Source organism: Oculina patagonica, chromosome 13, assembly GCF_052425735.1.
Source record: "Oculina patagonica isolate OP01 chromosome 13, crgOcupat, whole genome shotgun sequence".
Taxonomy (NCBI): domain Eukaryota; kingdom Metazoa; phylum Cnidaria; class Anthozoa; order Scleractinia; family Oculinidae; genus Oculina; species Oculina patagonica.
The window spans coordinates 6,060,993-6,076,626 of NC_135770.1; the positions used below are offsets into that span (position 1 = coordinate 6,060,993).

Consider the following 15,634-nt stretch of genomic DNA (forward strand, 5'->3'; position numbering starts at 1 on the left):
ATTACATTTTGAATTTTGTTTACATTATTTCCCTTATTAGCATAAGCGCTTCAGTTTCTGATCGAGCTACAAAAAAAATCAGTTATGAATATTAAGTAAAGACCATGACACGTTTAACTTCTGCTATAAATTTGAGCCTGTTGTATTAAATCCTTTTTCTTTGACGCGGGTTTGAAAACTCAAAATTTTACAAAGAATGTATGGGCTCATAAGCGCTTTTGCCTCCACAAATCTTTGCAGTTTTTTAATCTCCTTCAATATTTCATGTAAAGAGCTGAAAATTTCGCCGATTATTAAGTTTCATAAGATCTCTAAATTTCTGGAGTTATTTTGGATATAGCAGGATGATTTTTTTACGTAAAGGCGTATGCTAATGTAAAATGTAATGGCAAAATGTAACCAATAACGTCGGAAAAGATCGCTTTATAGTTAAGTTAAATTGTTGAACGCCGACCAGTCAAAACACACATTCCTTAGAGACAGAAACTGGCATGGCCGCTGGCCGACAACCCCCTTCTTTGCTTTTTTGCCACGAAAAGAATTAAAATGCGCTTAGAGCAAAACTGAGAAAATAATCCAAACAAAGAAAAAAAAAAACAAAGAGTAGTAGAAAAAACAAAAAGCGTGCTCGGTAAATGAGTTAAATTACTATGGTGACAGTCTTTGTTGTTTGAATGTAATTCAGTGTAATTTTAATACAATATTCTTGTAAAGAGCGAAAAATATATTATTATAACCAACTTAGTCAGTGGGAGATAAACGGTTTCAAATGATCCAATTCCTGGTTCGGAAGTGGAAAATTTTTCTTAAATTATGGTTGTCAGCCGTCGCAATTCAAATCATTTTCTATCAATGTTTTAGCAACGAAGGGAAATCACAGCATCTCGAGAACTCGATGAGAATTTCGCATCATATCGATCACTTTCAAGAAAACTGGTGTCGTATTCGTCGGGCCAGAGTAGACTTGGACTCGTTGTTAAAACCTTGTTTTTACAACATCTCGTGGAACAGGGATTTACCGAATCGAAAGTTACAAACGGATGCAGCCAAGAGTTTTATTTCGCACTTTGACATCAGACCCGCGGGTCAGTTCAGTCGCTTTTGCATTCAAACAAAGACTAGCGATGGCAAACTGAAGTTCATTGGCGGCGACTCGTGGCGTGTTTTGCTACGCGGTCCGGCCACCGTGTCGCCCACTACGTTTGATCACGGCAATGGAACATACGAGTTTTTGTTTTTAGTTATGGACCCAGGGGTCTATAAATTGGATATCACCCTGGACTATAGCTTATGTGATGGGTACCGTGATCCTCCGAAAAATTGGTTTATAGTAGGTAAGCGAAATATTCTTATTCTTTTCATTTTACAACAAAGCGAAGAAATTACAGTTTTTATCGTTCGTTCTCTTATTGAGAGAGATAAATCGTTTAATCCGAAAACAACACTTGGAAGTCTATTTGACTGAATAACGTGCTCAAAAAATTACAAAAAGTAACACATATGCTAATAAAGACAATATTCGATAAGTAACGAAAACCCTACATTTGGCGACAAAAGTATCCACCGTAGTTGAAACACTTTTTAGAAAATGACTCTAAACGATATCCCCCAACTCTACTTAAAGTGCATTTGAGGATGATTCTTTCGATTAATATATTCTTCTTTCGATTCAGTCCTCCTTACTCTATTCTGAGCGACATGCGAAGGACTTCAAATAAATGCCAATATGTCCAGAAAAAAGTTTCTGTGGCTGATTGCAGGTTATCGAAGTTTGCGCTAACAACAATTATTACATGATCAAAGGTCTGATTAATGCAAAATCTACATAAACTCGTTGAAGATCAAGTTGTCAGGAGGTATTTGTTTGTTGATAAACAATCAGTGAATTTGAAAGGTCTTTAATCTCTAATAACGTAAGCTTGAGGAAATCTCTTCGTTCTGCCATCCATACAACACACCATCTACGATCCGCGATCTGTAATGTGAGGCGTCCGCCCAGACTTTGAAAGTATCCTTCCTCGGTACTTAGAAATAAAACTTTTAACTGACTTGTTATTGTTTTGTAAAGGAAATTCTCAAGGCAAAATGCAAAAAGATGGCACGCTTGGCGTAAACCGTGCAAAAGATGATTATCTCCTTCAGCCGTTCCAGGATGGTAAACTTATCATGATCAATATACCGCTGCCTAGAGATGGAGGTATGCCGAGACTTTTTCAAAATTCAGTGAAAAAAAAAAGAGATTCAGTGAGAGAAAAAGAGATCAGCTGAAGGCCCAATTGGAGGGGAGAAGGCTCGCCTTATCTTTATATATAAGTGGTTAAAGTACTTTCTCTAGAGATGTCATCACCATCGGAAGTTTTAGTAATAATTATTGTGTTGTCTTTGTCTGTACGATATGTAAAATAAACCTGCATGATGGAAGGGCCGTAGAACGAAGGAAGAAGTTTCAATGACACTATCTCAATTCCAGCATCGTGCTGATCGACATAACCGTTTTGGTCTCTCTCCGAGATTCTGATACCTTTAGCAAACTTTGCAACGACCATAACGCTGGGACAACTTTGACGCTGACAAAGGGCAAAATGTTAAGAACACGCTGGCTAAGAGCGTAAGAACCCAAGTAAGACGTTTACTTTTATCTTTCTGTTGTATAAATTGCAAATTAAATAGACGAACTGCCAGAATCAATACTTTTTCAATTCCAACGTGGAATCACCCGTCAGTGACGTAAAGTGTTTAATTTGAATACGTTTGAATGCGAATGATATATTTAAAGCTATGTTCAATATTGAAGAAAAAGAACGTTTCGGATTAAAATCGTCTCAAATTTGGATCATGTAGACTTGGCTCCAATAGTACATAACCCGAAGTCACCGAGCCTATGGTCAAGTGAAATTTCAACGGATCTACCGTAAGCACTAAGTGAAAGGGTTTCTTTTTGATTCTCATGTGATTCTGATTTTTCCCTTATTCTCTCCACAGGCGCATTTTTACTAAACCGGTTGCCAGACCGTTCCTGTCTGTCTTCCAAGTTTGACTTGTCCTGTGGTATTAAATGTAAATATATGTGGGATGGATACGGTCGTTGGCTTGGGAAAAATTGGAAACCGTTTCTTACAGGTAAATCTGTTTTGTTTCTTGTAGTCTCTTAATAGTTTTTCAGCCTCAAAACAAAACAAAAAACAACAACAAAAAACTAAACAAACAAAACAGAACTCGCGTTTTACCGTGGTAGCAGCAGTTTTAATGATAAAACACTTAAACTCGTTTTGTTATACGTGCAACTAAAAATACTCTGTTTTTCGAAGTTTTTTAAACATCACCCATTCATAATTTGGTCGCACACAGATTGATCACGCGTGAAACCAGTATTCAAGCTGTTGTTTGTTTCCCATGGAGTTACACACATGTACACAGTTTTGTTGCCCTGGAGAGCCTTTTGAGGTTTGAGGCGTGCCACTTGATCAGTCGTCTAATCAAAAACCGCGTTTTGGTTGCGGGATAAAGGAATTTATACCACGCCATAGAAAATACAGCCAATCAGGAAACAGGAAAGCCGTTGTATATTCGACGGTATTCAACCCAACCTTCCCATAGTGCGCTGCGACTGTATTCTCGACGAAATTTAGTAAGCGTATTTTCTATGGCGTGGTATAAAATAGTTACACAACACTTTCTCGTGGTTTACTATGGAATATCCCACTTGTCACTTGTATTTTCTTGGCATACACACTCGCCCTAAGGGCTCGTGTGTATACAAGTGACTCGTGGGATATTCCATAGTATACCACTCGAAATCTGTCATACAGCTGGAGTTTTCTTTTGTAGCGCAAGAGCTAAGGCACAGTCGATTCATCTAGATTACATCTTTACATCACTAGTGATGTGTGGCGAAATTGTGGATTTAGTTGTAGGCGAATAGCGATAAAAGAATTAATTAAAAACAACAACAGAAACAACAAATAGACAAATCACAAACAACCAAAACACAAACGACTAAAACATAAACAACCAAAATACAGACAAACCAACAAACAGATCTAGACAGACAGGGAGACAGGGAGACAGACAGACAGACAGACAGACAGGCAGAGAAACAGACAGGCAGAGAACAGACAGACAGACAGACAGACAGACAGACAGATAGACAGAAACATTAAAAATGTAAAAACCAATTTTAAGCAGCATCCGCTAAAAAGGATTTTAATGCAGACTTTTGGGTAAAAGGGTTCATAATTGTACACTATATTCATTACTAATTTAATACTTACACTTATTTATCATTTTACACTAATTTATTATTTCCTCTCAGGCATTCCAAGTAAACCCAAACAATTCGGGATCGACTTTTCTAGGCTAGAAACCTTGTGGATATACGGAGACTCACAGGCCGAAAGACTTCACTTGTCCATTAAGGATGGACCTCTGTGCACAGAGATCTTTAAATCCTGCAACCTAAGTAAAATGTGGGTGTACCCTTACCAAGGACAAGTACCACCCTGGGACGACAAAGACTTCGATGACAAAATAATCCTTGATCATCTCAGAGAGGTACTTGAGAGGCCCGAGATGAACAAGAATAGTGTATTGATTTTGAACCTTGGACTTCACTACATGGAGAGTGTCACTCTTCAGGATTATCAACTACTTATTAAGAGAGTCACTGATATTTTGAAAGAAAAGGACAAAGATACCGGCGAATTGAAGTATAAGACACGTGTTATTTGGAAAACCTCGACTTCAATAAGCAAGGAAAAAGACACCGCAAGCCAGATGAAGAGTGATCGGCGACGATTTCTCGCGTTACCAGTGAGTAAAAAAAGAATTATTTCCTTTTGCCAGTTGTAAGGCAAACAGAGGCGATTATCGTCAGGTTTCTGAAGTTTCGTCAAACTTCAGGCTGAGCTCTTTGACGTCACGCATACATTACCAGCTCCAAGATGGCAGCGTTCAAGTTGTCGAGTTTTGGGAAAGATTTCGTAGGTTTATAGCGTACGTTGGAGGCTGAAATTTTGGTGAATAACATATCTTTATATAAACTTTTTATTAGCGTAAAGAAAACAAATGGCCATTCTGGAGTGAACTTCTCCTTTAACCCCTAACCACGTTACAGATCCGAATATTTAATTGTCGCACCCCAACACCTAACTGTTTGCTCTTTCTAAGCCATAAACGCGAGAATCTATACCCCAAAGGATGTGCCAAATCAGCTGAAAAGACACAATGTACTCAATTCTAGTCCAGAGCAATGAAATTTAAGACTAACGCAAAATCTTATCACCAGGGCTTTGGTGAAAAAAAAGGGAAGCGATATATACGCAACTGAAAAAAATACCGCAAGGCTGCATACCTTGCCTCAGACTCATAATCCCTCGTATTCTGTTTTCTCCCCAAGGTCTAACTTAAGCCGGTCTGGTTTACAATAAAGTCGAGAAAGAGAGAACCATTACCCTGTCTAACTCCGTCTGCTTGATGTGCTCGTCGCTTAAGGTGTCTGATTTAGTCGATTTACTGTTTTTTTTTTCTTTTTCAGCGTGTGACTCTTTACAATTCCTTCGCCACGTCCCTTATGTGCCAGGCTGGCTTAGAGGTCCTTGATGTTTACCCATTTACGAGGTCCTATCCAGGTGGTACCGGAGGACCCGAGGTTGCGTATTACAAGGAGAATGACATTGTGCATTTCAAGTTTCACGTCATGAAGGCTCTCGATCTACTTTTGGAAGATTTCATTCACGGCAAAGTACCTTTTCCTATCGATTTTCAAAATTACATGTTTTCTTAAGCAGTTTTGACTGTTCGTTGTCAGCTTAAAGCTTACGATTTTATAAGAGAGGATGCTCACACGCAGAGGAGCTCAGTCCTCTGGCTCACACGATAAAACGAAAGAGAATGATGTCTGCAAAAAAAAGAAGTTTAAATACACTTGTGTTGCTATGCTGAGATGAAAAAATGTTCTAAATATTAATTTAAAGGCAACAAAAGTGAGGAAAAGCGATAGATCACCCAAAACCAGGCCAAGCAGAACACAGGCAACCAAGAACCAACAACAAGCGGGAGCGGGACGGGAGCGGATCACGACGATTTGGACTTCAATGAAAAGAAAGTGGCGCGAGTTTTAAACCAAACACTAAGAAGCGCCGCCAGACCAAAGCAAACGCGAATTACTTTCGACACTGATGTAAAAACCACTCAGTAATACACACCTTAAAGCTAGCAATGAACCAGGATACACTGATGCATTTTATTTTAGTTCTTGAACACACACACACCCCTTTTAAATCGACTGAGTAGGCTGAAACCTGACCATTAAATGATTTCCTAATAAAACATGAAATCCAAAAGCTAATTTTGACGCACCGAAATCTTTCTCCAAGATGATTTCAATTAACAAATCCAAACCTGGATTTCATGGATTTGCTATTTTTGCGTTATTCTTTTTGGGAAATGCGTAAAAAGGATTTGCCAAACTATTCTCGTAAACAAGTTGATGATATTCATCACTCTCTTTGTATTTTTCTGAAAAAGCGCTAAAGTAGCATACTGCATAAAATGCAGGACGACCCAGGAAGGATTTCGGTTCAAGGGAAATCTATTTTCGGATTTCGTGTGTTTTTGGCAAATCCGGATTTCCCAATCGAAAATACCCTAAGTTTCAATTAACTCCTCTACAACACCCGATGTCCGATGAGGCTGAAGATAAGACAATGGTGTTTAGACGACGATAGTACAGCCAATCAATTGCATGGATTTGCAATAGACGACGACGAGTTAGTTTTAAAAAGGCATGTGTACTTTTCAAGGTTTATTCTCAAAACCTCCGCGCAAAAAATCAAGATGGATGCTAAGATGGTATACTTAGCTGACATCTTACAAAATGTCGCTATTAGCTACCGCAATCATAGGCATTACAGCCCACAAAAGAAAACTATAAAAATGACAGCAGAACCACTCTTACGCAATCGAACTAATCAAGTGTCAATGAATATGACGTCGTTTGCAGGATATCATCTGCCAATTTCCTTTTGTAGCCGTCATGTTTACATTGTTTCAACTGATGGCAGTGTTCGTAAGGTAATTGCCCGGAAAACGAGCTTATTCTTTATTCTAAAAAAGGAACAACTACTTCAGGGAACGTTAAAAAGAAAGAACAACAACAAAGTAATGGTAAAAAGAAAAGGTAGAAATTATTATTTTCGAAAAAAGGCCGTTTCGAAAAGCACTTAAGTTTAGTTGTTTTCAATCACTCCCTTCGATTTTAATTTTAATGCATCGCTCAATTCAAGTTTGTCATTTTTTAAGCATCATCAGATAGTTTCCATTTTTAATCCTCCAGTTTCAAAGAATATTTTGTTATTGAATTGGTTTATTTACAGACCGAGATCAGTTTACATAACAAAAGGTAATATAAAACTTCAAGTAGAATCATATTGAAACAGAAATGCTTTTAATGGCATTTTTACGTTAGTCAATCGTGAACTCGTCATTTATAATGTGGTAACTATAGTTGGGTGGTCCTTGAAGGTCAGCTTTTGAGATTTGATATGATGTGAATGGCGTATCACGAGAAATAATGATAATGTGTCCCACGCGTTAAGGATGTCATTGGATCCGTTTAGGTGCAAACTATTATTATAACTACTTATCGCAAAAGGTCTAAACCAAACATAAACCATAGATAATCAATTAAAGCCACAATCGAGAAGCAGGTGTATATTATCTTCATGACAGCTCCCTCTCACCGCCTTTGCTGTGAAATTGAACTCGCTCCAAAGTTCATTGTCAAAGCTGCACCTAAAACACAGGCAATTTACCTGCGGACGCATTTGAGAACAATGTAGCCCCAAGTTTACCTTTCGAAAACGATAGTACACTATTATATGACGACGGCAAGGAAATCGTTTCATCTTGCCGCTGTTGATGTTTCTAAGGAACTCTGATCTTCCCTCCCCGAAAACTCGTCCTTACCTAATTAACGATCGCTTAGAATTTCAAAAGGTCTGTTTTGAGAACATTGTCCACTTTTTATCTTCACAAAGTTGGCTTAGATGACGGCGTACTCGCCAAACAACTCAAGCAGGCTGAAAAACGCCACTGAAGAATGGCAGGCCAATGTATTTCCTCTCCGAGCAATTCTGGCGCCCTACCATCTTTCTTGCAGTTGTGATCTTAATTGGCAATTCTCTGGTCATTTTATCTTACAAGACCAACAAGCGACTGAGAACTCGAACTAACGCGTTTCTCGTCAGTTTGTCGATCTCGGATTTCCTGGTTGGAAGCATATCTCTACCGATGTGGATCTACATTCTCATAAAAGAGTTCAGCGAATCCGTCGCTTTCAATGCTGTTTTCAGAATTTTTGATGTTTTTGCAGCTCTTGCGTCCATTTATCATTTGACCGCCATAAGCATCGAGCGTTACATTGCTGTTTCTCGACCGTTCTATTACAAATGTTTGCCGTCGTTCTTTCACCGAGCGATGATAGCTTCTGCCTGGTTTGTCGCTGGCCTTCTAGCGTCCCTTTCTTCTTTAACAATTGTCCTGAAAATCTCCTGGATCAGCCAAGTCTACTCCACGGTCTTGTTCATTTGCGGGTTCGCCGTCCCCACCGCCATAATAGCGTGTATGTACGTTGGAATCTTTTCAGTGGCACGTTCTCTTCTTCAGCGCAATCCACCCCGCCACACGAGTCAGGAGAGCGCGAGGAGCTTGACGCAGTACTACCAGGGACAGAGAAAGGTCGCTATCACTGTTGCACTCATTACAGGCTTGTTTATCGTGGCATGGGTGCCGTTTTTCACGGTGTCGGTCACAGCTGCATACTGCATCCATTGCCTTCCTTCCTCGCCAGACTCCCTCAGAGGTCTGGTTATCATCGTCAAGTGTGTACATTACCTAAACAGCGCTGTCAACCCACTTGTGTATGCGCGCCGTGACCGTGAAGTGAGAAGGACATTTATAAGACTGCTAGGGCTGAAGAGAGGTATTTTTGGATTTGGTGGAGAGGAGGAAACTCCGTGGGGATTTCCACTACGACCTCAGTCATATAATGTAACTTAAAGGGACAGTGTCACCATGATTTAGTGCTACTTTACAATGCAATGAAGGTGTTGGTATTTATTGGAAATCCACAAATAGTGGCCTGGCCTTACTGGAACGTACTCCCAAGGGGGGTACTCCGGCTTGTAAATGACGGGGATGATCGAATGGAGGCAAAACTCAGGACCCAAAAAAATCCCTAAGTCTTCTGACATACCCAAAAAAATCCCTGGGTCAAAAATAAACCTAAAAAAAAATCGCTTGTCAAATTACCCCTAAATTGCCAGGAGGGGCAATAATATAACACAAAGAAAACCATAAAAAATTGAACGCTCGTGTTTGTTTATTCATCATACCATAAATACGCCAAGGCCGCGCCAAGGCACTTAAGTTCGTTTTCAATACCCAAAAAAATCCCCAATTTAAATCAAGTCACCCTAAAAAATACTTGCCAAATTTTCCAACCCAAAAAAATCCCGGAATCGAAAATTTCAAACCCAAAAAAATCCTTCGATCATCCCCGTCATTTACAAGCCGGAGTACCCCCCTGGGAACGTACTGCACTAGTTATGAAAATTGTTAAAAGGTACTTTGGCTATGGACGGATAGGAAAGTAATGGCCTAAAACTTGAAACCGTCAGGCCGAAGTTTGACAGTGTTAATTAATTGGAAGAAAATCACTCAAAAACCATTGACTATGTTTTTTGACACCTTGGAGAATGAATTTATGCCTTTCTTTTGTTGCCCAAAGGTTACTTTGTTGATTAGTGAGTGCATTGTTATAATTCTATCATAGTTTACATCAAAATCTTAGAAACTTCTCGTGATTCTACCCCTTTAACTCGACTGAATGGTGTGTTCTTTGGTAAAAATCTATAGGTCTGATATACGAACTTGAAAAATAAAGCTAACACCATCATCGATCCTTTTCGCGCCATTGGACGCATAACCAGGAGTTTACGATCCTCGTCTAAAAACTTACTAAAAATACCATCTGTGAAATTAGTAAGCTATGGTCAAAGGTGCTTCTCTTTTGTAGCACCTAGCCTATGGAACTCTCTCCCGAACTATATAAGAGAGAGCGGCTCGCTATCAGATTTTAAGACTTGTATAAAGACATATCTTTTTAACAAATTTTTTTAATTAGACTTTTAGTTAGTCAGTTAACCAGTATATTAGATAGTTTAGTTAGACAGTTAGTTAGTCACTTAGTTAATTAGTTAGTTAGTTTGTTAGTTAGTTAGTTAGTTAGTTAGTTAGTTAATGAGTTAGTTTTTCATTTAAAGGTTTTAATGATTCTTAGTTTTTATTTTCATTTTTACAACTTAGCTATTTTATTTGTTAGTTTTTTCCTTTTATCACTGATGTAAATTTTTTAAGTAAATTTCACTTTCTAATAATATTTTTACTGTAAAGCGCCATGAGCCATGGGATATGGCGCTATATAAATCTTTTATTATTATTATTATTATTATTATTATTATTATTATTAATATTATTATAAGGCCTCAAAAAAGCTAACACCGCACTTTGAATATTATATTGGACATCCAGTCTAAGGAATGATGCAATTCTCTGTTTTATTTCTTAAAGCGCAGTTTCCATCCTCCGAACCTAAAAAAAATGCCGAAAACTCACTTCGACGGTTTGACTCTCGACACCCCGACTCCTATAACGACCGAATAAATTAAATCGTTCAAATCAGTTTGTTCAAAAATTTGCGACACTTTTGAATCACTGAATGTTTTCCTTAACATGACCCAAAAATAACCTGTATCGAAAGTCAGAAACGATCCTCCGACCATGTGAACGTAGCGATAAAATTTCATGGCATGTTAGTAACTTCCGAAATTAACGACTTCCCAAGAGTAGGCAGAGTAACGAACCTCCGGAAGTTAAACGAACTTGAACTATAAACATGTCTATAGTTTGACTTTTTCTATGTAACATGCATCTGAAGGAGAACCTACAGCAAGTTCACTGCCACGTCTCACAATAATACCAAGTTATATTAATAATAATCATCCACTTCATCCACTGTCGCCTGATTGAATTGGAATTAAGAAGTGTTGTAGAAAAAATGTTTGACCTCATGCATGGAATGGGGGTGGGGGGGTGGGGATAAATGTGTCCAAACTTAAGTCTCAAATGCATTTAATCACAGGTCATTTCTGATTTCTTAAAACGCTTTAATGCATGTAAACGGTTTCTAAGGAAGGACTGAATACAGCAACTACACATGTCACAAGTTTCCCAGAAAGCCACTAGTCGTGTCTTTTATGGTTTACACAGTTTTTCTCTACGACCTTTCTCAATCAGGCGTATACAATCAGCAATGAGGTAAGACCCCTAAAGGCTAGAAAAAGGATTCCTTTGAATTTTATTAAAAAAAGAAAGCAGTAATAAATACCTTTTTGTTGGTCGGTTTATTTACATATACCGGAACATATTTTGGCCATTCAAAAAGAGGCGATCTCTGGAAAACATTAAGCGCGAACTTTGTGTACATCTGTAAATAATAATTCATCAAACAAATTAGGTCCCCCTAATCTAGGACATACATGTATAAAGCCCTACAATAATATTTCACTCCCTAGAATATTAGCTAAACAATAAGAAATGGAATAAAATGAAAATTTAAATAATATATTTACAAAGTGCAGGCGTACCTCAAGAAGAATGGGCTACTCACCTCGTTTTCTGTGAGCAATAGTAAACTCATAAACACGATAAGGGTTTTAACACCAAGAATACTAAAGCACAAAATGATTATTTACAATGCTCGTTGACTATCCGCTCATAGAAAACTCGGCTTCGTAGTCTTATTGTTAATTATTTTTCATGAAGTCGGTGCGAAAATATTACAGAGGAGGTCGATTAAGTCCGTTTTAAAGAGGTTTAAGCTGTGCGTCTCGTTGAACCAGTCCTGGGCAAAGGCTTTTTAAGCCATTCGCATGCGTATGCCAACACTTAACGTGCAAACGGATTCCATCCGCGCTAAGGTGTTCGTTTAGGCTGTTCATTGTTTTATGCTTATTTTGTAGCGTTCCTTATTTGCATACTGTACAAGTCTCTTGAAAATGGAGTCAAGATGACTCCGAAACGTCGAGCAGTATTAAATCTTTCTTGGTTCTTCTTATTTTATTGTTATATTGCTGATTATGAAATGTTAAAACGTGAAGTATATTGCTGGATACCGCCTGACATCGCCTGCGAGGTTGCAGCACGTGACTCCAGTTTTCAGCCAATGAGGGCGCAGAACTGGAGCACTAACATTTGCATGTTAATTTCTAGGCCTCAATGGAAATCCCCACGGTGTTTCCTCCTCACCATTGAAACGAAAATTACCTCTCTTCAGCCTTAGCAGTCTGATAAATGTCTTTCTCATTTCACGGTCACGGCGCGCATACACAAGTGGGTTGACAGCGCTGTTTAGGTAATGTACACACTTGACGATGATAATTAGACCTCTGAGGGAGTCTGGTGAGGAAGGAAGGCAATGGATGCAGTATGCAGCTGTGACCGACACCGTGAAAAACGGCACCCATGCCACGATAAACAAGCCTGTAATGAGTGCAACAGTGATAGCGACCTTTCTCTGTCCCTGGTAGTACTGCATTAAGCTCCACCTAGTGCTTTGCTGACTCTTGTGGCGGGGTGGATTGCGTTGAAGAAGAGAACGTGCCACTGAAAAGACACCAACGTACATACGCGCTATAATGGCGGTGGGGACGGCGAACCCGCAAATGAACAAGACCGTGGAGTAGACTTGGCTGATCCAGGAGATTTTTAGGACAATTGTTAAAGAAGAAAGGGAAGCTAGAAGGCCAGCGACTAACCAGGCGGAAGCTATCATTGCTCGGTGAAAGAACGACGGCAAACATTTGTAATAGAACGGGCGAGAAACAGCGATGTAACGCTCGATACTTATGGCGGTCAAATGATAAATGGACGCAAGAGCTGCGAAAACATCAAAAATTCTGAAAACAGCATTGAAAGCGACGGATTCGCTGAACTCTATTATGAGAATGTAGATCCACATCGGTAGAGATATGCTTCCAACCAGGAAATCCGAGATCGACAAACTGACGAGAAACGCGTTAGTTCGAGTTCTCAGTCGCTTGTTGGTCTTATAAGATAAAATGACCAGAGAATTGCCAATTAAGATCACAACTGCAAGAAGGACGGAAGGTGCCAGAATTGCTCGGAGAGGAATAAAATTGGCCTGCCATTCTTGAGTTGCGTTTTTCAGTTCGTTTGTGTTGTTTGTCGAGTTGGCAATCATTTTGGTCGATCGTGGGCTGCTTGCTGAAGACAAAGAGTGGAAAATACCCACAAAACAGTACTTCTGAAACACAGTTAATATATGTACAAACAAGAAGGTAGCTGGTAGCTAGAGTTCCTTTTTTTCCTGAGCGAGACCACGAACTGTGAGATGAAACGTTTTTTCCTTGTCACCCGGCCCCCTTTTACCTTTTTCTTTCGACTTGAGCATTCCCATTTTAATTACAAACACGTCATCTCGGCAGCTGTCTGCAGTGTCTGGGCTACTTTGTGAAGATAAAAAGTCAAAATTGCCCACAAAACATGCTTTTGAGACTGTAAACGTACCAATTATACAAAGAAGCTTCCATTTTTGACATTTAAAATGTACTTATCTAAAAGCTGAGGCAGATTTCTTCCCTGCAATGGCAGATTAAATAAACGGAAATAAAATCCATCAAAAAAGCGTGGGAGCTTTCTCGAAGTTCTTAACCAACTCATTGTCATACTTTCGATAGCTCAATCAAAAGTAGGAATGAGATGTCATTGAGATGTATGGATCTGATCTGATTGTGACATGAATTGATTTTTTATTGGTCTGTTTGTTTGAGATTGTTGCATGCATAGATTTCTGACTGATTTCTGACTGGTCGTTGATTTAAAATCGCTGTGGCTTATTTCGCGACATAGTGTCTTTTGTTTTACCTCACTTGCGATATGACTGGTAAATACATTAAAATCATAAATTTTACTTCATAAAAATACCTGCTTATTTTTGATTTTGTTTAATATTTGCTTGGTATCGCAACAGTTATCAGGCAAAAGTCAGAAACTATGTCTTAAGCTGCCATTCAGTTCTACGGGTTTCTGTTAAATAAGGAGAAAATCTGTCTCCGGCATTTTAAATTAAAAAGTCATAAACGACTCCTTTTTGTGTAATTTACCTTTAAAATAAATGCGAAGCTTAGTTTTGTGAGCGTATTATTATAAATGACCCATCTTTGCTGTAGGTTTTACAATCTGAATGGATAAAGCGTGACTTATATAATTAACCGGTTTCGCAATTCAGTATAAATCGTTAAAGATTGAACTTTAGCAGAATTAAATTATTTACGATAAAGGAATGATCAAAGCAAGATTGAACTTGATGGCAAGTTTATCTGGGAACGAGGTTGTTGTGATCTTTCTGCCTTCTGAATATTATACTTTAATTTTCTACTGATGTGACATTTTGAGGAAAAGGAAAAGGCCATCATTTCCCTAATATGGAGATTATGGACCGAAAAATCATTGTTTATGATTGAACTTTTCCAACTTTCGCTGATAAAAAAGACATCCATCCTCGACCATCAAATGCTTGCGACAAATTTTAAACACATTATTTTAAATTCTCCTATTAGGCCACTCCAGCCAATCCGAAATTGGATTATTTATTAATAAATGTTACAGAGAAAACAATATTCTTATTAAATAACGACTACATTTTTAGTTGTAAAAAGTCCGTTACTTTATATATGAAGCATCGATGAAACATTACATATAAGAGAACTCTGTAACCTTAGACCTCATGGTGAAAAGTCTTCATTTCCAATTACATGTAAGTAATATAATGTTATGGTTTGCTTCTGTAATTTCTTTCTTTTTCCTTTTTGTATTGTGTTATTTGTAGTTAGGTAACGTCATCTATATATGGAAATAAATTATTGTTGTTGTTGTAATTGGTCGACGAGATACAACTAGAAAAAGGTTTATATACGTTTTGTTAATCTTCTGTACAACATTTCCAAATAGGCAAATATAACTTAAGCGCTTTGTATTGCGGTTTTCATCATGCAACTTGCCAATTATGATTATGAGCAGAGTATTTAAACATGGCGATAATCCATGTTTTAGTGGTAACATTTATCTTAAAAAGAATTATCATCAGTTGGAGATTATTCAACAATGTAAAATAATTTTATAATCACAACTTGGCTATAAAGGTAATTGTGACTTGAACTCTTATGGCTGTGATGATATTACTGATTGACTGATATTAATGATTGAACTTGCTAAAAACATGTGTGCTACTAGAGAATCAAGTGAAAATGTCAAACCTCTTGAACTGATATGTATTGAAAGGGACTATGTCACGGATTTTAACAGATTTTTGAACAGCCAAAATTTATATTAGTGTCGTAGGAAACTTAAAAATAATGGTCCATTTTTATTAACAATTGCTATTTTAGAGCGCTTTAACTGTTTAAAAGCGCGTTTGGCTGCGGAATGAAATGGATTGCAATTTGAAAAGTCGGTCTGGTACCAATATAATGAAACAGCTTTTTTCGGGTTGTTT

At 38.2% G+C, this 15,634-nt stretch overlaps 2 protein-coding genes and 1 pseudogene across 2 annotated transcripts; 2 read left to right on the top strand and 1 right to left on the bottom strand.

Moving 5' to 3' along the window:
- Positions 1-725: 725 nt before the first annotated feature.
- LOC144634974 (uncharacterized) lies at positions 726-5,882 on the top strand. The gene is made up of 5 exons (XM_078494022.1): positions 726-1,334; positions 2,069-2,197; positions 2,983-3,120; positions 4,313-4,809; positions 5,534-5,882. The coding sequence occupies exons 1-5, from the start codon at positions 770-772 to the stop codon at positions 5,780-5,782; spliced, it is 1,578 nt and encodes a 525-aa protein (XP_078350148.1). The 5' UTR covers positions 726-769; the 3' UTR covers positions 5,783-5,882.
- Positions 5,883-7,714: 1,832 nt separating this feature from the next.
- Positions 7,715-10,098, top strand: LOC144635030 (histamine H2 receptor-like; annotated as a pseudogene).
- Positions 10,099-12,319: 2,221 nt separating this feature from the next.
- LOC144636891 (alpha-1D adrenergic receptor-like) lies at positions 12,320-13,712 on the bottom strand. The gene has a single exon (XM_078496094.1). The coding sequence runs from the start codon at positions 13,319-13,321 to the stop codon at positions 12,320-12,322; it is 1,002 nt and encodes a 333-aa protein (XP_078352220.1). The 5' UTR covers positions 13,322-13,712.
- Positions 13,713-15,634: the final 1,922 nt, after the last annotated feature.